Source organism: Agelaius tricolor, unplaced genomic scaffold (assembly GCF_023055355.1).
Source record: "Agelaius tricolor isolate 1412-34295 unplaced genomic scaffold, bAgeTri1.0.p SCAF_2, whole genome shotgun sequence".
NCBI classification, from domain to species: Eukaryota; Metazoa; Chordata; class Aves; order Passeriformes; family Icteridae; genus Agelaius; species Agelaius tricolor.
The window spans coordinates 37,597,553-37,624,460 of record NW_027269262.1 but is presented as its reverse complement, the minus strand read 5'-3'; the positions used below and the strand labels follow the sequence as shown (position 1 = coordinate 37,624,460).

The 26,908-nt window shown below is 38.5% G+C and overlaps 1 protein-coding gene across 1 annotated transcript; it reads right to left on the bottom strand.

Moving 5' to 3' along the window:
• Positions 1-26,001, bottom strand: FBXO15 (F-box protein 15). The gene is made up of 10 exons (XM_071456445.1): positions 25,653-26,001; positions 22,118-22,231; positions 19,715-19,819; positions 15,901-16,143; positions 15,433-15,642; positions 13,493-13,622; positions 11,115-11,197; positions 9,903-10,048; positions 4,243-4,367; positions 1-1,123 (listed from the first exon to the last, which is right to left on the bottom strand). Exons 1-10 carry the CDS (start codon positions 25,670-25,672, stop codon positions 854-856), a joined length of 1,446 nt encoding a protein of 481 aa, XP_071312546.1. The 5' UTR covers positions 25,673-26,001; the 3' UTR covers positions 1-853.
• Positions 26,002-26,908: the final 907 nt, after the last annotated feature.

Sequence of the window (26,908 nt, the reverse complement as noted above, 5' to 3'; positions counted from 1 at the left end):
TGGAAATACTAGACACATATATTCAATTTTTATATGGATTCATACTGTTAGATAAACAGCATCAGATATGCATTGTTTCCAAAACAACTGAATGTTCCATACATTCTGTAAGAGCAGACATCAGCTCAGGTTGGCTGATAATTGGGATACTTATTCATAGGCCAACATGTGAGGCAAGTATCTACTCTCAATCAGACAAGGTGAGAACATGGGAAAACAAAACAAACAAGAATTTAAAGAAACATCATAAACAGATTTTACATTACTTTCTTAACAAATGCCTTGACTGACACATTTTTCAGATCTGGCTTCCCATCTAGCCTTTCAATCTTTTACTAAAATATATTTCAGTGAAGTTTTTCTGGAAAAAGCGTTTAACAAAATGTGTTTAACAAAACTTCTCATTTACCAATTACACTCCAACAAACCTGGAGGGAACAGCACACATGCTGTTTTATTACTAAGCATAAAAGTCAATGTTCTCAAAACCAGTGTAGCTTATGTAAGGTAAGGCATCTTTACAGCACGGCTCTCAAAAGAAGCAATTCCTTAACCATAGTAACAAATGCCTATAAAGAAAAGTGTTCCTAAAAATAATTTCAATATTGCCAGTGAGAAACAGACTAACCACATAATGTTCAACAGAGAAGAAAACCTCTCACTTAATATGTCTCTTTGATTCCTCAATTGCCTATTAAAAAAATTTAGGCAATTGCACTTGTTACTGGAAAACTTGCAGGAAGAGTCTCGCTTGTTGGTGTCAATCTTAAGCATCACCAGTTTATTGTGGTTTTTGTTGTAGCAGGGTTGTTTGTTTGGTTATCAAAACAAGGAAATTAGTGACCTAATTAAGTCAGTAGTTTGTTCCATACCAGCTATTGACCTTTTTGGTGCTTACATAAAGCACCAAACTGACTATAATATATTCCTTGGTTTCTTCCAACCATACAAACTCAACACAGACTTTACCCTCTGAATCTGCATAGTCTGCAGTATAGATATGACCCATGTAGTCATAAAGGCCGGATGACTTGGTAGACAATTCCATGTGGACTGGAGCACTAAAACACCAGAAGGGCATTCCAGTTTCATCCAAGAGAGTCAGATCCATCACAAAGCAGTCCTACAAACACAAGCAGAAGAGATTATTTCCCTATGTCATGGCACAGTAAGTAGATTAGAAGACATATCAATGGTTCAGAGAGTTTTGTACAAAGGCTAAAACCTCAAAATAAAATTGATAGTGCTTCACTGACCTACTGCAACAAATACTTAGAGATTTCCTACAGAAATCGAAACTGCAGCCTACACACATCAAATGCTGTGCTACAGAAAGTACCACTGCCAAACCAAATCAGACATTACTTCTTGAACATTTTTAAGCCTTTAACACCTGTTTTTCTCAACTATTAGTTACTTTACCATTCAAATAATGATGGTCCCTTCAATATGAGAAAGTAACCTAAGTTCAAAGTCAGCTGCTAAACTTGTGTGAATGCAGCAATGTTTGCAAAGATACTCAGGGACCACCCCCAAGGCAGTGCACACACAATTACCCTTCCAAGCCAGCTGTATACAGTACTCATTGAAAGGCTCACAGCTTCAGTTCCCAAAAAGGTAATATTAATAATCTTGATGTAATTCCTCCGCTTACAAATTCTTGAAAATATTTCTTTGCAAGATTACACAACTAGATAATTTAAAAATGTTAATGCCACTTCCTTGGTCTTGGCAAACTGATAGTTTCACATATCCCTTGGAAGCATAGGAGTCATGTGTCATTGTTAGTATCAGCTGTTCCTTACTCTCATGAGTTCTGAATCATTAAATTAATCAAATTATCTTAATTATGTGGTATCTGTGCTCCAAAAGCATATACAAACCAACACCACATATTCCTTGCCAAAAAAATTCATTTGGAATGCTTTATTTCTCTGTACTACATAGTTGTGCTTCTGTTGCTCTAACATTGCTTTCACTATTACTTTACTTCAATCAAACAACACAAGGGCAGATGGCACAAACATGAGGCAATATGATACACACAGTTTCCCTAAGCTTTTTACTGTAGACTATGCTGAAAATACAAAATTCAAACGGAACCTAATGATGGTGTAATAAACTTATATGAGCTACAGAATCACTGGAAACAAGAAAGAATCACTATTTTCTGGTCTGACAGCTTGCATATAATAAGCCAATTATAAATAGTAAAGTGGGGTGGTGTGGGGTGGCGTTAGGATGGTGGGGTCTTCCCACACATTTCTGTCCTGGTTCTGGTCAGGATCAGGTTAATTTCTGCAGCAGCCAGGAGAGAGCATGGCTAAGATGCTGATTTTTCTACACCAGCTCACCTCATTTCCAGGGCCTAGGAAAGGGCTTTCTTCTCCTTAGGGGTATTGCACCATGGTCAGGTTGCGCTCCATGGTGAGCACTTGCATGCGAATCACTCCCCTCTCTTGTACATTCTTGTTGTTAATATTATTGCTGCTACTCTCTGTTTTCTTATCTCATTCCTGCTCCTATCTCAACCTTGATCTTTACCTTTTGCGCCTCCACCTCTCCTCTCCAGCCCAACACAGGGGAGAGGAAGGGGAAAGCAAGCCAGTGGAGTGTGATTTGGAGTGGTTACAGTAAGAATACTAAATTGGAGAATACCATTCCTAAGCCATGACAATTTCCAACTATGTGTACTTCAGCAATTAATTTTTCATTAAAAAACCCAGAAGTGCCAAGGAAGTTTTTAGGGGTTTTTTTGTTTATTTAAAGTATTAGCTAAAAGTCAAATAAATTCAAAGTAATGGAATGTCCTGCTTCTGTGGCTGATATTATCTGGCCTTCACATGCTTTAAGAATTTTAGAGATTTATGGTAAAAATCACGCTGAATTCAACCCACAGCTATATGCTGACATGTTCCATCTCTCATCACAAAATGAGGTTTAAAAAAAATAGTGTACTCTTTATTTTGTGCTAGAAACAAATATTAAATTTAATTTATGCTGTAAGCACATGGGAGAATGATTAAAACTGAAAAACCTAAAGACTACAGCCATAGCTCTCTGTTTCCTCTGACAGATAACTTCATAAATGCTTATGTACTACTCAGGATTTTTTTTATTAAAAAAAAAAAAAGACTCTGCCAAGCAGCTGTTAATCCTATAAAATCATAGAATGATTTGGGTTAGAAAGGACCTTTATAAGTCATCTAATTCCAACTCTCCTGCCTCACCATGCTCAGCATGGAGTGCCCAGTTTAAACCTACCCTCTTTCAGTTTAAAGACATTGTTCCTGGTTTTGTCACTACATGCCTTGGTAAACAAACTGTCATCAAAGAGTATTCCATTCTAAATTTATACAGGATTGGCAGAAACAACAGTTTTATTAATTCTGACGGGTTTTTCCAAAAGAAGCGCTGAAATTGAAATCAAATGTTGAACTAGATGATTTTTCAGTAGTGCCTAAATATATTTATCAGAATCTTCACAACTTCTGAAATATTCATGCTGATAAAAGTATATTTAAAAATATTTGCCCTCACCACTTTTGCAAAAGCTACAGAACCACTCTGAAACTTTGTTTGAAATAATTCTTTTAGGAATTTTATCCAACAGAATGTGTGAGCATTCCTCTAAAAATAAAGAGTTAATCTAGCTGACTGATGTACCTGACTGGAGCTAGGTGCTGACTGTGTGGATGTGGACTGTAGTTTCCTGTGTCCACTGGCATTGTAATATTCCCCAGCAGTTCCTAACTTTCACTGCACATACAGCACCAAACTGCAGAGTATTTCCCCAGAGGTTCAAGGCTTATTGCTCACAAAAAAACCCCAATCAACCAACCAAAAAAACCAAACCAAAAGAAATAAAAAACACAAAACAAAAAATAACACTCTCACACCAAATTAAAAAAAATCCTCACAAAAAGTACATCTGCAGTAAATTGTTTTGTCCAACATTTCCAAGTGGGCTGGTCAGTCACAGCATCTTTGCTGAGAGGAAAGCACTGGAGCAACTACACACAGATAATGGGTCTATCATGCAATCCAGACTCTATGAGAGAAAGGAGAGAACTCTTTTCCTCAAAATTCACTTTTTTTTTTTTGAATATTGGAATAGAGTTTTGTCCAGTTACAGACAGCTTCTACAAATCAAAAGGTTGTTTAAAAATTAGCCTATTTAGGCTGCACAAACATAATTCTGTTTTGAGGTAAGCATTTCCAGAAATAAAGAATATTTCTGACCTTTACATTGCCTTTAAACACATCTGTTTCCCAGCATATGCCAAGTGTCCCAATAATAGGCAAGTGCTTCCTATTATCCTTTAAGTTTACAACTACGAGCCTCACGTATCCATTTTCAATGTCACCTGAAAATATAAACAATATACAACATTACACCAGTATAAATCAAATTGAGCCCAAGTACACTGTAAATGTTCTCTTATCTCCTTTCCATGTCTTTTTCTTCCCACTCACCAATAAGAAACCCTGGCATACACCAATAGCCAAATATCAAGCACTTTATAGAGGAATTAAGTTGCAGTTTGGAGCTTTGATTCTGTGATCCACAGTAGAAACTGCAGATAAAAAAATCTTTTGTATTTTTTAGTACAAAAATAGGAATGCCACCTAAAGAACTTACACAAGGATGCAAGGAGTAAATTTCACACTCAGCATTTCAATTTCATGCCACCAGTGCCTCCGTAACTTCCCATTCCCCAGAAGTCAAGCTCAACACTAACACACAAAATAAAACAATGAGATACCTCCCCAACCTTTTTTTTTCAAGTTATTTAAATCTCTTATCTCTGACTGGAAACTCAAATAAGCCAATACAAAGGGTACACAGATAACTATTCCTCCTTAGAAAGGATAATGCATCATTTAAATTGACATGAAGTATGATTTGATTTGAATCAAGTTTTTAAATTACAGATTTTTTCATTTTTTAAATAGCTCTCCAAGGCCCCTGGGGTTTTTTTGGCAGAATTACTATGATTTGTGATTTTTTTATTACTACATATAACCATATTTCTTTGGAATCTCTTCCTCTCATCTCAAAAGAGATTGGCATTTTTTTTTCAATTTTTTTTTCCTTTGCTATCAGAGAAGGAAAGTTAACAAGGGAATCCAACAGTCTAATTATAACTTGGGGTACATCATAGTGAACATGATCTGACTACAAAGAAAAATGAAAATAAAAGCATCACATCATGACATAAGCAGATTTCTTGGTAGGACATCCCTTAAACAAGTTTCCTTGAACAAGAGATACTCTCTCAAAAGAGCAAAACAAAAGCACTAGAGACCTCAGTAGAAAAAAGAAAGTATCTAGCACATGCAGGAGACACATACGAAGGGAGAGAAGAATTCCCAGGAACATAATGCTTGTCAGGATCCAGTAGTAGGTCCTGGATGGTAAGGTAACAAGTGAAGGGACTTGCAGAGATTTAAGATGCAAGTGACAGAAGTAAAAAAAGGCAGAAGTGTTTTGCCTGTGATTCTCCTTCAATCAAGCCCAAGTAGCAGCATGAGGCTACAGACAGAAGCAGCGACATCAGGAAGACTGGCTGTGAGTTCAGTGGCTGCATCCACTGAACTCAGAGGTGTCACACTGCAGAAGGTCAGCAAAACCTCTGCTTGGTGGCTACTTGAAGCAGATAGCTGGAATCAGTGATGGAGAAAGAAAGCCCACACTTGAACACAGAGGCCAAAAACTTCTCTGAATTGGTACTGTAGAGCCAAGCAACTCCCAAGATAGAGCTGGCCACAAACCAATGCTGGAAAGGCATCACTCACCAGTGGGGAGTCCAAAGAACACTTATGGAAAGGAAGCAGCCAGCACATAACAGAGAACAACAGCTGCAGGTTTTTCAGTACAGACACTGTTTGGAATAGGAGTGTGAATACAGTGAAACCAACATGACTATGCCCAGGAAATATTTTGTAGGAAATACTTTGTTATAGTTGAAGGAAAATGCAATCCTCCAAACTGTGATACCCACTTTCAGTGAAGTGCAAAAGAAGTCAGTGAGGAAAATGTAAGCAGAATTCATTTCCAGGATCCGGCTCAAAGTAGAAAAAGGCCATAAGTTGCCACCTGTCCAAATGGTCCAGTTCCAAAACCTCAGTAAATCAAATTCAATGACAAAATTTCATTCAAGGTAAAAATATCTTATTGAAATAGTTTACTGACTAACCACTGAAAGTCCACATTTAAAGTTGAGCTTTTATACAAGAAGCTTGAAAACACCAGTCAACAAGCATTTTTTCCAAAAGGACTACTTGGTTATGCACAATTCCAATCTGAATGGAAGTGTCCATTTCTCTTACTCATTCAGATCAAATGAAGTTTGAATGGAATAAAAAAGGATTGAAAAAAGCATTCTTCTGCTAATAAATTAATGAAGCCCAGGACATCACTACTATTGCATGGCATTAATACACATTGCTAGATAGATCATCTGGCTATGATGTGTTGCAGTTACTTCTTAACTTTAGCCAGAATGGAAACAGGCAACAGATCAGGAATCTGAAGGCTAATTCTTAATGGGTTGGTTAATCCAGATTTTATATATGGTTTTTTTTAATATAAAAGCTCTATTTCAGTCCTCACATTCAGGAGGAAGGAAAAGCCTGCCTAGAAACAAGCAAGAAACTGAAGGCTAAGTAATGAAATCTCCCCTTCCTCACCCCAGTCAGATGAGAACATGAAATTAAAGGGCAGGATAAGCTATGTTAAACATACAAAGAGAAACATAGAGGAAGCAAATTGGACAGGGCTTTCTTCAGGCTGAACCAGACTTTGTTTCATTGTCCCCTTATAACATCTCTAGTCCTTGATTCATGCAAGACACGCATAGCAACTGCAAGCAAAGCAGCAGAGTAAATTATAGGGAACAAATATTTCCAAATAAAGGTAATACCAGCAAAGAGAACATATATCATGTAGACAAACCTCAGGGGAAAGAAACAAATAGACCAATAGTTCCAAAGCACTTATTTTAGCTAAAAGCCAAGAAGTTTGTTTTGCTAACCAAGCCTTTGTTGCAAGTTGTCATTTGATTGGTATTTTCAGAGGAAAAGCTATGCTTAACAGTAATTTGGGTGCCAACAACCAGTCTTACCACACTAAAATCATTATTTAAACTTGCAAATCAATCTTCAAGGTCAAGCAAAACATTTCAAATGTCTGATGTGAAATTTTACAAACAAAGCCTAAAAGTTCTCTAAATACACCAAAATCAATCCTTACATTTTGCAAGCACAACACACCATTTTACATCAACAAGAATTGACATTGAAAAGCAAAAGCTTAAACTACCACGTGGCTACAAAGCTGTGCTTAAAAAGTTGAAAACCTAGGTAAATACATTTCAAAAATATTTATGAAGAAGTCAGATCCATGGCTTCTGGGAGTCATATGAAAAGCCTCTCATAACTCTTCCTGAAAAAAAGGAAAGTTTTCTAAATATTTTCAATTCAGTTACAACATATTTAACATATTCACCCTACAGTACCTGTCAAAGAGACCATACTATGAATTCTGCTTACATGAAAAGAAGCATAAAATAAAATGCTAAACCCCAACCAAAACAGTGCAAAAACAGCTAGTTACTGCAATGCAAGTATAATAACAGGAAAAAAATCAGTAGCCATACACATTCCGTCTGCTTGGTCCAATTCAGTGTGACATAACCTTTTTTAATTTAATATTAAGAATTCAGCAAAATGAATTGAAAATGGAGTAGCAAAGTGCAGCACAATATTAATATATACTAACAAAAAGCAGACAAAAATTAATCTTGAACAAATCAGTTATTCTGAAAAACACAAGTGGGCATTCTCTGGTAACCTAGGAATGCCTAAAGCTTCTTAGTGAAAACCAATAAATAAGTAAAACAACAGAACTAGCTCACAACTGGTATGTGCCTCAAGTTAGGGAAACTGTCATGGGTGGGTTGCATCTATAATTTAAAATAAAACTGGACTGGGTAGAGAATTTTCAGAAATAGCAAGACTTCCCAGTATGTTGCAGGACTTCCATGCTTCAGAGTCCTCCCAGAGGATGGGATAGAGTGTATTATTAAAATGGACCCTTAAAACAAAACACAAATCATCCAACACAACCAGTTTGGATAAACCTGGCCACATTCAGCAACACCATGTTCACCAGAATGAGAAAAATTAATAACAAATCACAATGAAAAATGTGACAGCAGACAGCCATATGCTGCCTCACTACACCTTTTTGGAGGAAGTCAAGCATTTTCCAAAAGGAATTATTGTGCAAGCACATGGAAGGGATTAGATGACAAATGAGTTTATTGTCTGCAGAACCATGGCTTCAGCTGTCTGATGTCCTTTGAGACCAGAATCTGATGGCTGTCACACTGCTGAAGGTCACAAAACCAAAGCAATTCAGAAAACACTTGTGAACATAAAACAGATTCTGTAACTTGCTAAGTGAGATGGCATCACAACTGTAGCTCATGGACACTTGCTTCAATTTGCATAAACATCAGCTTAATCTTTTGTGGAAGTAGCTTCTAAGCAGCAAGAATGTGATACCAAGAAAGGAAGTATGCCACATAATACTTTTTCTTGTGCAACTGCATTGCTAGAAGTATAACATTTTCATTTTAGAAATCGTGATATTCAGCTAAACAAGAAAAACCAACACAATCCCAAAAACCCACGCCTCTGGCCAATTTTGAGAAGATTTTTTTTCTGAGAACATAAAGAGAACTCTTGTACTACATAACACTTCAAGAAAGATTTCTTGCTACATGCATAGGCTTTCACTGTAATTTTATCCTTAGAAGTCTTGCTTTAATTCAAGCTTGGCGCTTTTCTAAAATCTGAAAACATGTATATTTCAGGTTCAAGGACAACAACACTCTACACCGCATAAGGCTGCAATCTAAAGCACAGTTCTTGGAATCACCAAACACAAACGAGAAAAACCAAACCAAATCACGGGGAAATTCCGCAGCCCTGTAAAAGAATTCACGCCTGACAACAGCGCCCTCTACTGACAGAAAAACAATATGGTCCGAAATCCACACCGCTCAGGAGTGCTGGCATCAAATAAAAATACTGGGGAGCAATAATTAATTTACAATACTTAATTCTAAATTAAATTAATGACAGTGTTCAATTTTAATATTTTAATCTATCTCTGATTACAGAAAGACAGCTGTGTAGCTTAGGAAGTTATGCTGAAGTTAAGTCAAAAGAGAGATCACCCATGTATTTTTCAAAACCCCAGTACAATTATGAATTTGGGCTGAGAAGAACAGGGATGGGCAACCATGTCTCATGGAAAGAAGTGCTTAAAACCGAATGAAGCAGCAGAAGAAGACTGAAACTGTTTTCCACACAATGAAAGGATGTCAAAACAGGCAACCTTAAGCTCACCAAAATAGAAACTTCAAGATTTAAAGTTCACAGTAACTTGTACAAATGTACCTAAACATTTAATCCGTCTGTTCACCCAAAGTATACTTGAGGAGAATTCTACAGAAACAAGATTCCAATATGTATCGCTCTCTCCTTTATAAAATACACGTGAAAGAAACATCAACCTGCATCAAGAACTGTGCCAGTGTATTATTAATGTAGCACGTAACTAAAAGACAAGACATAGAAAATCTGCAGAATTTGTGTGCCAGGCTGACAGTGTCAATTAACAGCAGGCAGTCTTCTTACAGAGCAGGCTTAGGATGCCACACAAAGCACCATGCAGATATAAAGAAATCACACCACAAACAGAAAGATAGCTGACTCTTAAAATTCCATTGCAGTTTCACACCTTAAAACAGAGAAACTGGATATAAGAAGGAAAGATGCAACAGCAGGGATCATTTTTAAAACAGACATTATTGCTCCATCAACTTTACGTTTTCTGCAGAAGAGGCACTTGAAGGATCCACACAGGTACATGCAGTTTCTGCCATGCAGATCAAGATGCAGCCTGTAGTCATGTAGTCCATATTCTGAGTCAATATCATCCAGTAAAGGTTTATTAGGTGGAGGAGAATATTGACTTGAAAAAAAAAAAAAAAGAATTTAGCAAGGGGAGATGACTTAGTAAAGACATAACACATAGGCCAACATTGAGACTGTCATCTTAAGACAGTTTCAAAATCAAACACCTCTAGTTCATTATGCTTCTTTTAAGACACTACAGTATCTAATATTGCTGATCAGCTGTTCAGCCTACCCAAGGGCAGAAAATACAGCAGTCAACTTTAAAAGGTACATCTGTTAAACTTCAAAACATGGACTTGTCTACAAAAAAGAAAAAAGCATCAGCTCAACTACAAATATAAAAGTCCACTAGCTCTAGAGACTTCTCTGAAATAGCTAATATTGAAATAATTTTGTCTGTGGCTAACTAAATAAGTACTGCACACAAGTGACCTAAAGAGACCACATGCCAGAGGCAACTGAGCAACTTCTACATAGGACTCAATTTAGTATTAAGGGAGATGGTGTTAAATCTTACATTCTGTGTGAGAAGAGCCACACTAAGTTATAGTGGGCATTTAAGACTACTGGTAGATACAACAGTATCTGACCAGAAAGCTGAGTGGGAAATAAATTCCCCAAATACTGTTCTAAAGCTAAAAAATCATACAAACACTTCATAGGAAACCCAGCTACTTTCTCAAAAGGATTAAAAGATTAATGCAGGCGCCTCACCAGTTTACCAGAGTTTCCCCCCTCTTACACAGCCAAAGAATACTTCCCTACTTCCTGAAATGTCTCTCTCTTTTCTTTCTGTTTCAGATAGAAAGAGGAAATAAGAAGACTGCTTGTGGAAAGGGAGAAAGTATGTGCAGTGTATTTCTATCTTTCTCAATATGGCAAGTACCAGTACACTTGTATAACTAAATTATCTTCTTAATAGCATAACAATGGCCATATTTTAGTATGAAAATGCTTCTACAGTTTTTTACTTAGTTGCTGTAACTGCTGTTTATATTAAACAAGAATAGTTAATTACTGCCTAAATATAAACCTCTTACCAGCAGCCAATTTTAACTGTAAAATTCAAAGCTTTATTCAAAAGGTTATCTTTATTACTCACAAAGGAAAACCAAACTTACACAGTAGAAGAACCCAAAATGCTTCTCTCAAGAAGTTGATTATAATGAAGACTCGCCATAACAAAAGCAATTTCATTTTTCCCCTGAAAAGTTAATTAAAGTAGATGTATTTTCATCTGGAAATTCTTTTTTTCACAAGGTCTTTCTGAGCATTAAAATTCATAGATAAATGCTGCTGCTTATTACTCTGTCAATTACTATAATAATGTTAGTAATGGCTTGCTTTAACACTTGGATTCCTAAAACCTTTACTGTCTTTTCACAAGAGTACAGAATGGTTATAAAAGACTGCAACACTTTTGTAATATGGGGAAAGAAAGAGAAGCCAGCTATGCCAAGGCAAAAATTATGAGAGCAATCCAAGAATTGTACTTCCCTAGCTTCTACTTACCACTTTAAAAAAGATACCTAAACAGAATCAAACAGCACTTATTCCCAACTACTGAAGCATCGAGTTTATTTTCATGTGTGAGGAGCTATTTCCAAAGAGGGCTAACATCAGCGAGGCATACAGAATTATTCAATAGAAATTGCGAATTTCAAAGTAAAAATTGTGTCTTCACCAGATTATTTACTCCTGGGAAAACATTAAAAACATAACCCTCTATAGTCAAAGAAAACATCTATGTGAAAACTAAATAGAGACAGAGGTACGTATTTACTTCAACAACACAGAATGCTAGGATCTCAGTTTTTTTTCTTTAAATGCATTATTTAAATCCTACATTTACAAACACCCAAGTCAATAGGAAAATTATTCACTGCCATACTTTTCTGAAATATGGGCAACTACTGTTTTCATCTCTCTGGGTTACCAGAAAATTACATCCTCTATTCAAACTTGTGGCTTTTTAACTACTCCTGTATTTTCATAGTACAAAATTACTGCTATAAAGTATTTAACTAGGGAGATCTATCAATCACATAATTTCTCAGCCTTTCTCTATCCAAATACCAGGAGGCCCACATAACCTGCCCTTGGTTTCTGTTATGCAGCTATGTACTAAAAAACAAGATGTGTGGCATTTACAATTATTACACCCACTGACACTTAACTACCTCATATTACTCTGCCTACACAGAGAGTAAGAACTGCTGTTCAGAAAAAGAAGCAGGGACTGTATGCTAGATTGAGGCACTCAATTTTTAACAACTATGTGGAACTTGGTTATGATTGAACCATTTTCAGGTGCTGAAAGAGCTCTCTTTCCAAGCATGGATGGGGCCAATGCATAAGCAAGACCACAGAGCCAACAATACAGGGACACCAGTCTACAAAACTTCCGAAGATACGAGAGAAATGGTTGTTCATTTAGCACAGTTTTTCATAGACTGAAACAACCTGTAACAGGTTTGTGCTGGTCAGGCAGTCTCAAGTTTTCTAGGAAGTAGACTTTCACTCTTATCTTTAAGAGTGAAAGAAATAGTCCTTCAGCAGTTTCCAACATTGCCTCTGGTGATTGTGCACATTTGAGGCACCATGTTTGCAGCTGGAAATTAGACAACTTCCGGGAATTGTTCACAGCCTCCCCATGGAAAGTTCCTTGCCAGTGCCAAATAACCTAAGTCGATGTCAACAGCATGACTGAGGGGAGGAAAAAAGAGCTGCCACCTCTGAATTGAGATCAAGAGCAGAACACCTGAGATAGGCTTCCATAGCACCCAGCCCTGCATAGCAACAGGCAGACACAGAGGTCCCAGTGCATTCCATGCAAAGATGCAGACCCCTTTAGTGTAGAAGTCTACTTTAGATGTTCTGCACTGCCCTCTAAAGACACTCATATCTACATCCACCCTCCAGAGGCTAACTGCTTAACTTAGACTCTTAATACCAAGAATTTGATACCTCCAAAAGGGCATGATTTACAGCATGCCTACTGCTGAAGCAGGATACAGCTACCTGGTGGTACAGATTAAAGCTAAGTTGCTACGTAGGAACTCATCACTTAGAGTGATATGGACAGGCAATGGCATGAATCACAGGAAGAAGCACTTCTCAAACCATTCTATTGAAAATTACTCTAGGATATCAAACTTGTGCATGTGAAGACTACAAAATAAATGAAATTAAACACAGTATCAAACACAGAATGATGCATAACTGATCTTCTAATTAGAAGTGGTTTTCTTTAATGTATATATACTCCAGTGACAGCTCTTTAGGATACAATAAATCATCCACTTATTGTCCCTACATGTGTTTCATGGTTACTGCTTTAGACAACATCTTTCAAAATCCAATGAGAAAAACAAAGAAAGATTTTTTTAAAAAACCCTCCCCAAACCCAAACTACAAGCCAAAAAAAAAAGAAAAAAAAAAACAACAACCTCTTTTCTTTCAGATAATAATAAAATACTGAAACAAAATGTTATCTTACCTTCCACATTCCTACTAACAGTCCTGGACTCAGACTGAAAAGCTGGACAAGCTCATCAGCACCAACCACTACACTATTTTCAGTCAGGTTAGCAAGATGGTATTCAGCAATCAAGGAAAATCGACGAGGTCTTTGAAAAGAACATACAGAATGTAGCACAAGTTTATGTCTCCTTATTCATGTAAAAGTTCAGCCTGATTACATTTTTAACTCTGAAGTCTGACCAGCAGCACATTATGAAAATGGTTTTGAAAGCATTTAGCATGCAGAGTCATAAACTATACATGAGAATCTGAACCCTTAACAAGATAAGAAACAAAAAACACTATATGATCTTCTAAAATACTCTTTTAAAAAAGAACATATGTGCTTGCCCAACTTTTCAAAATACAGAATTACTTTACAATTTGTTTTTGATACTTTATTGATACTATATGGAATCACTGAACATTTATCACTGTGAAGCAAAAGTCAAAGGTAAGAATCAAATTGTATATATAATGAATTTAAAGTTTGTGTTATTGGAAGCTTTCCTTTTTTAGATTTTTTTTAATATTTTACCTATAATTAAAGCCATTTAGCTCCAAAACACTCTTAAATATAAGTTCATGGACACCCTTATTAACTAATGACACATTTAAAAAAGAGCAGAAAGTAGAGTTTGCATTACCTATTCAGAATGAAGAAAGAAGTCTTTCTAAAATCCTTTTCAGACTTAGGCTCTTATTATATTCAAAACAGTTCCTAGATTTCCACTGGTATCACTGTAGTATCACCTACAACTACACACTGAACACTGCCTGGGATGGGGCATCCACAACCTTCCTGGACAACCTGCTCCAGTGTCCCACCACCCTCACAGTAAAAAATTTCATCCTAATCAACATCAACCCTTTCCCTGCACTTACAGTCTTCACAGTCATCAGGCCTGTCCCCGCACTTACAGTTTTAACAATGACCAATACTGAAATTGGTGAATCCACTGCCTTCATCTATAGTCACAATTTGTAAAAACCTGTAACTCTGTGAAATAAGTACATCGATCACCTGCAAGTTTTCTTTTTTTATTTTTCTACATATGAATCTTTACATCTTGGTAAAACAACTACATTTCCTATATAATTTGACTGCAAGACTTGGTCAGCTAACTTTATACAAAAGCTTCTCTTGATTTATTTAAGTAAATACTTTTCTTCCGGTTGAGGAACCCACTGTTTTGTAGGTGAATAACTCTCTCTCTTTTCAGAGCTCTATGGCTAGGGGCTTTGTGTAAGAAGCATGTAGCTGACACTGCACCTCTATATACATAGGCCCAGACCTGTGCTAAGCTCCTTGACAGCAAACAAATACCTCAAATAGACACTTTTCATTTAAATATATTCTTAGACTATAATGTGAAAAACCATTGTACACATTTAAGTTAAAAAACAAGGGACAGGCTGTGGACTGTGTGACTTTATATGCATATGCTGAAGATTGCATGTGTAGTTAAACACCAAGTTCTCTAAATTCACACACACTCCTACCAGACAGAAAATAAATTTTAACAACATAGATTACCTGATTGTAGCCACATAAATACTAATGAACTTTTCCAAGCTAAATTTCTCTCAATAAATTCTCCTAGATTTACATTTTTCTTTCATACTCATTTGTGTCTATACCTCAGATTCAGCTTTCCAAGTCACGACCTATCAGTCTGCATATCACATGCCAATAGCTACATTAACCTATGAATTAATTCCATAGCTTGCTGGATTGTACTATTTCTTGCTGAAAAGCTCTACCAAAGAAGAGAAGAACATAGAAAGAAAATTGCAGGGAGGCTTTTGAATGAAGAGTTAACTTCTTGAGTCAAACAAATGTCAGATAGCTCATACAGACACATTATCAACCAGTTGCACCCAAAAAAATCCTCAAAATCCTATGTCAAAACTCACCCATTCTTGTTGGGAGGTATGCTTTGGTCAGGAAGCAACGGTGTAACTCCAAATAGTTTCAGGGTTGACAGGATGTCTAAGCATGGCCAGTCTGTACCATGCCAAAGTACAGTAAGAGACGTGTCCTTAAATGATAGGTTTGGCTTCTCTACTACATGCTCTTTTCCATTTTTGTCCTTTAAGACAATTATCCAACTCAACCCAGAGACTCTGTTATTTAGGAATTGAGAGGGGAGAGGGGTGTTTAAAAACAAATTCCCAAAGTGATAAAACTTAAACTATGCTTTCAACAGAATTTTTAAATTTCTACTAGCTGCTACTTATGTTCCTCAGTTTCAGTCATTTTTAATTATCATTGTATCTTCCCATTATCATATACATTTTTTAGCTCTAATTCTATATCCCCCTGAGTCATTAATATTTTGTACATTGTTCTCAAGTAAATCTTTGTGACAAGGCATTGCTTACTTCATAGCTTCTTTGTTTTTACATGGAAGACCTGTATAAGGATCCAGAAATTTAACGAGCCGCATTACTCTAGTTTTGAAGGCAGATGTTTTTTTGAAGATGTATTCTTTCTTCCAGTACCCAGGCTCTTTATCGTGTAAAGCAGCACAGCCCAAAGAAACAGTTTCTGTTTGTTTAGACTTCATTTTCCAAATTGTCCATTTTGGGTGCAAAGAGCTGGAATAGAGTTTCAGCCAAATTCCACTGAAAATAAAAACAGAATAAAGAGGAATAAATTTCAAGAATAGTCACTTCATTTTTTATATGCACATCTCAGCTACCACTGAGCATAGTGTTAGCACAAAACAAGTCTCATCTGTCTTCCCAAAGATATGGGAGCCAGGATGAAGCTCTGTGATAGCACAGTCATAGTCAGCAAAGTAAGTGAAAACTGACAAAGGTTAAGCAGAAAATTTTGAAAATTCTACCCCAAAACAATGATTTGTCCTCCTCATAGAAAATCAGCTAGTGGGAAAAGTGGTTTAATACCTCCTATTCAACAAAGATAATCTGTACACTTCAAGTTTCACAGATCCAGCTGAAAGTGGTGTGGAGGAGGACAATTTAGAATCACCTTTGTTTGGTGGTATCAATGTCATGTTGATCTCTTCTGCACTCTCTTTGGGAAAGCCCAGAGAAGACATTACTTTCTGAAGTCAAAGAAATGTGACTGTAATGATGGGCTCATCTCTTTCACACCAGGGAAACTATGAGGTCACATTTCAGCCTCTCATACCCCAGTATCTCTAGGACAGTTCACAGAATATTGAGTACAGGAACCTACAAGAACTCAAAGAATAATCTTGTGAATACAGGTTGCCAGTAAGTTTTCTCATTCTGAAGTGCTAGACACATAGTGTACATAACTGCACTAAAAAAAAAAAAATGAATAGCAAGGGCAACAAATTTTTTTCTTAAGACATTTTCTATCACTTATCAGCAAGATTACCTTTACCAGTTCTCACTTATCCTCAGGCAAACTTACACTAGTGAGTATTGTATGGCATCTTCCCCTCTCCTCAAAGCATCCAAGGACTAGATCCATCCCACACTGCCTCCTACCCATCAAAACTATTCTCAATTCATCAGCCACTGAGAATAAGCCCCCACATGCTGAGAGCCAGGCTCTGCTTATTGATGCAAACCTATTCAGGGATTTTGCAAAAACCTTCCAGCCTGCTGCTCTGCAGATATATACAGAATTCCCCACTGCCATTTTTTGAGACAAAAGTGTCTAAAACACACAGACCAGTAAGCTACTGTGACTTGTAAAAGTGGGTCACAGTCAACATGAGTTTTCAACCTTCCTTTCACCAAAAGCAGGGTGGGAAGGGTAACATAAAGGACAATCCCATAACTGAAACAGATTTTTAAGATACCTCTATTTTAAGATCATAAAAGGCAGCCAAGTTACCAGATAATATAAAACATTTCTGATGGAGAAGGAAAATTCTTTTTTAACAACAAAGCTGTTTAGAATTGTCCAGTGATGAAAAAAAGGAGAGATGTCCTTAACACATCACCAGGGGAATTTGAGCTGTGTATCATCCAATTGGTCTTCATCAGCCTAAAAAGTCCAGGAAAAAATAACCTCCTATAGAACTCTCCTGTTAACTAGACACCCCTTCCCAAGACAGACATCCTTTGATGGAGGGAGATACTCTGCATCTTACTGTATGATGCTGAAAAGACAGAGCCCTCTCTAGTAGTAGGCATTTCCTGCATTTTGAAGTTGCAGACTCAAGCAATTTATTTGACTGAAGATGGACTAATGACAAATACCTACCATCCTCATCCTCACTCTCAGTAACATATTGCTTCTTCCTTTCCCAAAACAGTGTTGTGCAAGCAAAGAAATTAGTTCAAGAAACTCAAAAATTCAGCTAGGGCAGGGTGACAGAGAAGAAGATGAAGGAAGACTTGGAATCACAAGTGTTTAGGAAGGTATCACTGCCCCTTTATCCTCAACTTCTGAAGAATTCAGGACAGATAAATCAAAAAGGCATCCAACAGGGAAGCACAAGCTTGCCTCTTTCACAACAGAATACATGCTCTTTTTGCCTCAAATTATTAATACTCATCTCAAGGCCTCTTACTGGACATTCCTACGACAAGCCTTTTACTCTAATTCAAATGCCAGAATCAGGCACATCATCATCAGCCATGACAATGCCCAAAAGACCCTGTGCTCTCACTTCCTCTCACACAGGCATGTTCTTCTGGTGATCAGAATCCTCAAGTTTTTGCAGGCAGACCATATCTGTGGACCTCCCACACTGCATGATAGGGAGGTTGGAATGCCCCATGCTGGGGCACGGAGGGTGCAGAAAGGGATGGGGGGGGTCATAAACATTTTCTTGTCTTCAACAGCTATATTGGAGACATCAGTGCCAAGAACTGCTCAAGCACACTCATTATATGAACAGCCAAAAGACAAATCACTGCATTAAGCAGCAAAGACATACCACAATGAAAGACTGATGTTCCTGTTGCATCAAGGACAGCACCCTGTACATCAAGGACAGCAGAAGTATCCTAAAAAAGATACTCCATCTAAAAACCAAGGTCAGATTTGTCACAGAAGTATGCAGGGACTTCAACTAAAACTTCTGTTCATATACTACAAGACTCAGGGTCTTAAGAAGGTCCATTAAAATCCATCAGGAAGAAATGACCTGGGCCCACTGAACAAGTCAGGCTCCTAGATAAGGGAAAGCAACTCTTCCCCAAGTCCCATTTGTGCACTTACACTAATCTCTGTTGAGATTAGAAAATGGAAACAGAGATCGTCGAGATGGAGACAGATGAATCATCTTCCCCTGGACAGCCACAGTGATTTTATCCTGCCTTACCACCTGAAGTGGAAAACACATGCCAAGACTGGTAATTTGTGTCAACTATGCAATTTTTATCTACCCTTACCTGCTGATAGCCTCAAAACCTAAATCTGGATTACAGATCTTCCCTTTAAATTCATCAGTTCTAAAGGTATCAATGCCAAGGTAAACCAGTTGATTCACCATACAAGTTTCAGTAAATAAGGGAGAAATAGATTAATACCAGGTACAGCAACTTCCTATAGAGGAAGGCATTTTCTCATTCAAACAATACTAATGCAGTAGAATCCTAGAAAGAAAAGGATGCCCACATCCTAGTTATGACATACCAACCAGGGTGTCTCCTCTTTACCCTTTGACAAAATTATCATCATATTGGAGCAATTTATAAACTCTGAATAAGCAATCCTTATTAAAAAAATGTGTTGGTATTTATCTTTGTCTCTTTTGTTCGCATTAGAAATCACCAACATTTCACAAACAGAGCAACAGATAAAAACCACTAGTGGATCACTTGATTGAATCAATCCCTCTGCAAAAAACTGATGAAAGAATTAAGTAAGTAGGACAGCAAAATTGTGAAAGCTATGACAATTTCATAAAGCTGCTGGAGACAGACCATTAAGGATCACCTGAACTGAGAAGTTTGTGCAGGTCCATGTGAATACAAACAGAAATTTTAAAACAAAAAAAGTGCCAACAGCAACATTTCAAAGTACTGGATTTAGTTTTTGCCTCATAACTCCCACTAAACAACAGGCCCTACAAAGCTAGAATTCCATGCAACACATGCTGTGGGCTGTGCAGGGCAATTTCAGCAGAGTAACTGCCCATAGGTGCATGCATCAGTGCTCTGGCATCAGAGAAACTAAATTAGAAGGACTCATAATTCAGGCAAACACATCTACTGCACAGCTGAGACGTTCCCTCTTCCTTACTTATCATTGGCCAGCTCATGGAAGCGCTTATTCACACAACCAACAGCCAATAGGGACACAGCATCCAAATAGGAAAATATCTTTAGCAGCATTTCTGATGGCATGCTGGAAAAGAAAAGAAAAATGAATACTGTTAGACATGCCTGCAAACTCCAGAAATGACAATGGCAGAGAATTTTAATTTCAAACCAGACAAAAACAAAAGAGGTGAAAACCAGCAGGTTGTAAACAGATGAATCAAAAATCACCTGAAGAGTTAAACTGTGGAGTTTGAGTTCTAATTTCATTCTCTGGTATGTGGCATTTGCCTAAAATAATTCATGACAACTTATTCAAGTGGCACAGCACAATTACCTGAAAAGGTATGGATTTGTACTTTCAATAAACTTTGTTAACTTTAACTATGTTTAACATGAAACCACCTTGTTTTGCTTCACAAGCAGTTTCTTACTGCTTGTGCCATGATTTTAACATTTTTTCCATAACCAGCATTTGCAAAACTGCAGATGCTCCCTTTTGACTGCTGTGTCAGGTGTCAGGAAGCACCAGGACAGAAATGTCCTGGTCTAACAGCAAGATCATGCTCTACCTCATCATAATCTTCAAACTGTACATGCTCAGGTGTCTTGTGCAGTTTTTATTTATGTCAACAGAAAGATGTGAACTTGAAAGTAAGAGCCAAGTGATATCTTAAAAATGCCAATGTCTCTGTGCATCTGGAAGGCTGCCTGAAATGCAGGTGCCAGTCTAAGCATGGCAAGCAGAACATACCCTGGAGATGAGCCAATGTGATTTCTGCATTAACAGACAGGAACCTCATACCATTTGAGCAGTACCTCATAACTGCAAAGAGTTTCAAATACATGCATTTTATACTCTAATTTCCTTGAGCATTGAGTATGGCCACATCAAAATCACCACTGAAAATAAAAGGTGCTTTGAAAGTCAATACTCCAGCTGTGCCTCTTGTCCTTTTACTACTGGGTTATTTGCAACACTTGTTGATTAATAACACTATTTCAGAAGCAGAGAGCTTTAAAGGGTAGCATGATAATGCCAATATGTCAGTGTTTGTATTAAACTCAGAATCTTAGTTGCATTGACATAGAAGCAACATGCCAAAACTGGCACTGTTATTATGTGAAATAACTTATACACTGTAAGCCCAAAGCAGTTAGTGCACTCATTCCAGAGATAATTTAGAAGTGATACCTTAAAAGGCTGCAGATTAGCTAAAATAATACACTTGATCCAGAATTTTCAACCATATTCTTTTTCTTTTGGAGGAAGCTGAAGGGATTTTTTTTTCTTTTTTCTCTCACCATTACACCCATCTGACAGCACTGAAATACTAAACTGGCCATCCAATGCAAAACAGAGAAATCAATACACAGGAAGCTATCATGTAGCCATTTTATTTTCTGAAAAATCCTTTCCTTAGGATTTTTTCTCCTGAGAAGCTGAGAGGCCTCAGGAACAAAATGTAAACAATGGTTATCTGCTGCTGTGGAATGCAACGGGTAGATCTGTGATTGGTCTCATGTGGTTGTTTCTAATTAATGGCCAATCACAGTCAGCTGGCTCAGACTCTGTCCGAGACACAAGCATTTGTTATCATTCGTTCTTTTTCTATTCCTAGCTAGCCTTCTGATGAAATCCTTTCTTCTATTCTTTTAGTATAGTTTTAATATAATATATATCATAAAATAATAAATCAAGCCTTCTGAAACATGGAGTCAGGTCCTCGTCTCTTCCCTCATCCTCTGACCCCTGTGAACACCCTCACAATATCAAATGTATAAAACAAGGAAAACTAATTACTTTCTCAGGTAACATATTCTTAGAAATTTTTTGTGTAAAAATGTAACTAATTTTCAAAAAGAAAACTCACAATTATACTGAAAGTGCCTTTTCACTGTCAAATAAGAAGAGAAACATTTACCTTGTAGCAAATATGCAGCAGCCACTTATTCCTCCCCCTCATCCCAATCCACCATTCTCAGGCCTCTCTATACACTAAGATCCACTTGATGACTACCAATAACCAAGAGACACAGAAGCAGTTGAATTCTGAACTGGCTTTCATTGAAGGAATAAAATAACAATTTTTATTCTCAAGGAACAATATTGCCCATGACTTGCAAAGGAGTTGCTGAAGGCTTCACATGGCTTGGAAAACGTACATACTTCTCATGAATTTAGAAAAGAACACAAAAGAAAACCATGCCAGAAAACATTAGAAGTTGGACACAGGATCCTAAAGTAGGCCAGGAAAGAAAATCTTTTCAACTCAGTGTATCTGACCTAGAAATCTCTAAGATATGAAAATAATTACTGCAAGCAGTCAAAAGACAGCTTACAGGGGGACTTCCACTCTTACTCCTAACATAAAGCCATACTCACCTCTCAATGCGCACATTTGGTTTCCGTTTTATGGGAGGTGTCAAGTGCAAACTTTTAATTCCAGCATTTACAGTTTCAGAACATTCCCCAGGCCTTGTAGCAAAGGTTCTTAACCTACTTGTAAGAAGGAAAAGCTGTTAAGAGTCACATATTCACAAAATGAAGAAATACACATACTGTGCACACTTAGACACAATATTTCAACCAATGCAGGATGCAGGGAATACATCACATGACAACCATTATTACTTGAACAATTACACCCAAGTTAAAATACCTGGCATGAGGAAGATTCAGATTTAAACTCACAGCTGTCAATCCTGTGATACATCTCTCACAGCAGCCAAAGGGAATAACAGTGTTCCCCCAAATCAGTTTGAATGCAGTGGAGATCTATTATCCTTAGACAGCAGCACCACCGCTTGGCCACCACAACCAAGCTCCCACTGAGGCCCCTGCAGTGAGTCAAACTCACTGATTAATCTTCTGTTTCACAACATTACTCCAGAGATATTTTTGAGCCACCCAACTCTTCTAAGTTATTAAAAGATACCAGATAAAAACAATACCTTGAAACTTCTCAGAAACTGTTATGGTTCAAAAAGAATTCGTATACTTTTATACTCTACCATGCTCTTTACTTGCATGAACAGCAAGAAAGGAGATTTAACCCATGAAACAGAGAGCAGATAACAAGCTCTCAGGGATGTCCAGATGTTAGACAGACAAATTACTTGTTGGTAGAATTGCTTTGTTAAGGTTTAGAGCTTGACATGCTTCACTGATTTCAGACCTAGGGGGAGGTTAACAAAGCTTGGGAAGAAGGATGGCCATTGCTAGCGGACACAAAGAATGCAGAATTCACAGGCCACAAGGATACCTGGAACAACTCCCAAGATAACGAAGAAACTATTAAAGCCAACTCAGTAATTGTGCTGAAATTAGCTCCAGCTTCCAGAAATGTGAGATCATGATCACTGACCCAAGAAACTCACTGGCTCAAAAAAGATAAAGACTGAGCATGCAAATTAGCATGAAAAGCAAGAGAATCATTATCCAATAGAAGATAGAAAACTTATTAATAAGAGAATTATGTAACTTGTAACCAGTGAAAACTAATTCCTTCCTTAGCTAAAATGTATAAAATAGTAAACCGTATTGATAGTTGGTGTGTCAGCTTTGTGGATTCACCACCCAGCATCCCCTTCTGTGCAGAACTGTAAAGACATCAAAAACCTCAACCCTGTGTCTGGATTGGCCTCTTGCACATCACAGTGAAAGAACCTATTTTGGCAACACTTCCAGATCACAATTTGGATAGAAAAGAAAGGAACTTTGCAAATTTCTAACACAAATTCTTGTAATCCAACCGCTCATACATTTCTCCAAGTTTTCTGATAAGAAGGACTTCATAAGTTATAATTGCAAGCAAATACTATCATTAACCCACAGAGAAATACGGAGACAGAGTTTCAATCTTAAACCAAATACACTAAGTGGCCACAACTCCCCATTCACTGCATTATTGATATTTTAAATTGCCAGCAGATTTCCAACACCTGGCCAAAACAGCTCTGGGTTTCTAGGTAACCAATCCATATTGGGGGGGGGGAATAGCTATTTTTAAACTATATGGCTACCATATACATGTATATATGGTAGTAGTAGCTGACTTTGATTTAAGATTGATTTATGCTCAAAGAAAAATAAAAAGAAATTAACAACTCTGGTCTACATTGTCAACTGCACTATGTAAAAAAAAAAACAATCCAAGACATTTTACTGAGAATTGTTATAAGCGTAACAAAAAGAAATGCATATTTCAGCCTGGGTGCCAATCACTGATAGACCAACCAAATTAACAACTACAAAAAAGTAGTCTTATAATAAAGATAATAGAACCTGGAGATCAAACAAGGGTTTTACTCATGTATCATTATCAAGAACTCCTAGAGGATGAGGCACTAACAAACTGCCAATAAAGGGATTTAGAAACACAAGTTGTGATCAACAGCAGCAGCACTATCACTTCTGTATGTTTCAGGGCAGCACATCCCAGGCTGGTCTGTCCTGAATCCATGCTGAAAGCAGAGTTTGGGCATACTCTATAGGGACACAACTTCACGGACTCCAGCCATGGGACTAATTCAGATAAGAAACTGGATTCTGGATTTTAAAACACACTACCTTGGACAAGCATAACCTGCATAGCCTGTATTCAGTCCTTCTTGCTCATTTAAACCGCCTCCCCTTTCTTCACCCCACAGAGAGATATCTGAGGAAAGAAACATTTTGCCCACACATGCCTTGAAAAGTTTAATGTAACAGCTATTGTTTTTGTAAACTTCAATTTAAAAAAAAATGCAGAACTTTTGCATCTTCCAAAACAAAAATATTCTCAAGGTGTGAAGAAACAAACAGCAAACCCAATCCATAAATTACTTTTCAAGTACTGTGGGTGCTAAGATTTTAAATTAGCATTAACAGAATGCTTTTACATTGCATTGACACAGCTTGAGCAGACAAGCCTAAGATAAAATCAATGACAGCTGTTACACCCCCTCTTCAGAAACTTCTAGAACCACTGAGATGATCTTATGTAAGAATCACAACAACTTCAATTGCTTTTTCATTAGCTTTCAACCTATGTGGCTCAGTTTTGTACCAGTATTTTCACTTTCACACTCAATAGTTGCAGTGTGTCTTGGTTTTTTGATGGTCAGCAAACAACTGTCTTTCAAGTAACATTTCAAATAACAAAACAAAGTTTTAAGTAGTGATAACACCGCTACCTGTTAAAGTGTATCTGGGGATAAACAAAAATAACAATAACGTTTTGACATGGGTTGGTTGGGTTTTGTTCCCTCAGCCAACAATTTCAGTCTTTTTAAAGGTGGGTATTACCCCAACCCATTTGCAGATTAAAAAAAAAAAAAAAAAAAACCACCAACAAACAACCAAAAACAGCAGGGAAATGAAACTGCTCTGAAACTCAAGATTGAAGAAATGGGTTAGCAGAAAAATCTGCTTTCTCAGCTTTGCCTCTCAGACTGATGCTTTAAAATTTTGAAAGCTAAACCTGTACTGTAAGAATTTAGGTAATCACACCTTCCACAGTGGAATCCTCTTATTTATTACAGAGGCCTAACCACATAAGGTAGACATTAAACTAACTTTGTGGATTCTCACTATAGCATCTCCTCCAAGCTGAAGGACATACCGAAGTTTAAGCTCCCCTTCCCAGGCAGAGAAAAAAGTGTTAAACCCAGGCCTCCGTGCACCTGCAACACCAGCGTTTTTCCCACTGCAAGGTGTCCGTAGGGCCAGGGGAAGGGAGAGCAGAGCACTACGCCCCCAGCCCTGGCCGTGAAGAGTAAAGAGCTAGAAACCAGAGCCGTGAAGCAGGTGAACTAACTTTCCTAGAGAAGCAATGGGAGTGAGGGAAAACAGCAAAGCACCCTCCCCGGAAAAGGTGAAGAAGGCCGAGCAGGCAGCCCCGGGCCGGCAGAGCCCCGCTCGGCGCGCCCGCGGTTACCTGCCACGGCCCGTCGCCATGGCCGCTGCGCCGCGGGACAGCGGCGGCCTCGCACCCCCAGCGGGGAGGGCAGGCGAGGAACAAGCGCTGCCACTTCCCGTGGTACGCCCTGGGGCGGGGTGGGACGGCGGCAGCCCGAGGGAGGCGGTGCCCGGAGAGCGGGCTGGGGAAGGCGGGGCGGGAGCACGGCCGTGCGGGGACTCGGGGAGCGTTAACGCCCGGGGAACGGCAGTGCTGTCGCCGTGAGCATCCTGGCGCCTCCCCCGCACCACAGGGAGCTCGGAGCTCTCGGGCACTGTGTTCTCGGGTCTCAGAATCACAGAACTGATTAGGTTGGAAAATGCCTCTGAGATTACTTAGTCCAGCCTATGACCGAGCACCACCATGTCAATTACACCATAGCACTATGTCAATTCCACTATGCGCCAATACCAGTTTTTCCTTAAACATCTCCAGGGTTGGTGGTTCCACCACCTCCCTGAGCAGCCCATCCCAATGCCTAATCGTCTTTTCTGTGAAGAAATTCTTTCTAATGTCCAACCTAAACCTCCCCTGGAACAACTTGAGGCCATTTCCTCTTCTCGGAGAGCAGGCCATCTCCCACCTGGCCACAGCCTCCTTCCAGGGATTTGTAGAGTGATAAAGTCCCCCTGAGCCTCCCTTTCTTCAAGTTAAACATCCCCAGCTCCCTCAGCCACTCCTCATAAAACTTGTGCTCCAGCTTCACCAGTTCCATTGCCCTTCTCTGGACCTACTCCAGCAGCTCAATGTCCTTCTTAAATCGAGGGCTTCAAAACTCAACTCAAGGTGTGGCCTCAACAGTGCCAAGTACAGTGGGACAATCTCCTCCCTAGTCCTGCTCACAATACTGGTTTTGATACAGGCCAGGAAGCCATTGGCCTCCTTGGCTACCTGGGCACACACTGGCTCATATCCTTTTCCACCAGCACTTTTCCAGCCACTCTGTCCCCAGCGCTGCCTGCGGTTGCTGTGAGCAGGACCCGACACTTGGCCTTGTTGAACCTCATGCCGTCCATCTCAGCCCATTGATTTAGCCTGTCCAGATCCCTCTAGCCGTCTCCATCCGCGGAAACCTCAACTGCATCGTTTTAACACATATATGCGTGCAAGACCAAGAAAAACGTGTATGAAAACACAGCTTTACAAGGCACCGGCACCGCATGCGCGGCGAGCAGCCCCCCGCCTTCCCACCCCTGAATGGAGCCGGAGCCCCCCGCCCGCGGAAGGCGGGCTGT

Bases quoted from the DNA above. Each gene is read 5' to 3' on its own strand.
- FBXO15 (XM_071456445.1), bottom strand. From the start codon at position 25,672: ATGGCGACGGGCCGTGGCAG. The intron at 22,232-25,652 runs GTAACCGCGGGC...TCTTACAAGTAG, and splicing joins ATGGCGACGGGCCGTGGCAG to GTTAAGAACCTTTGCTACAA. The intron at 15,643-15,900 runs GTAAGCAATGCC...CCTAAATAACAG, and splicing joins AAAAACAAAGAAGCTATGAA to AGTCTCTGGGTTGAGTTGGA.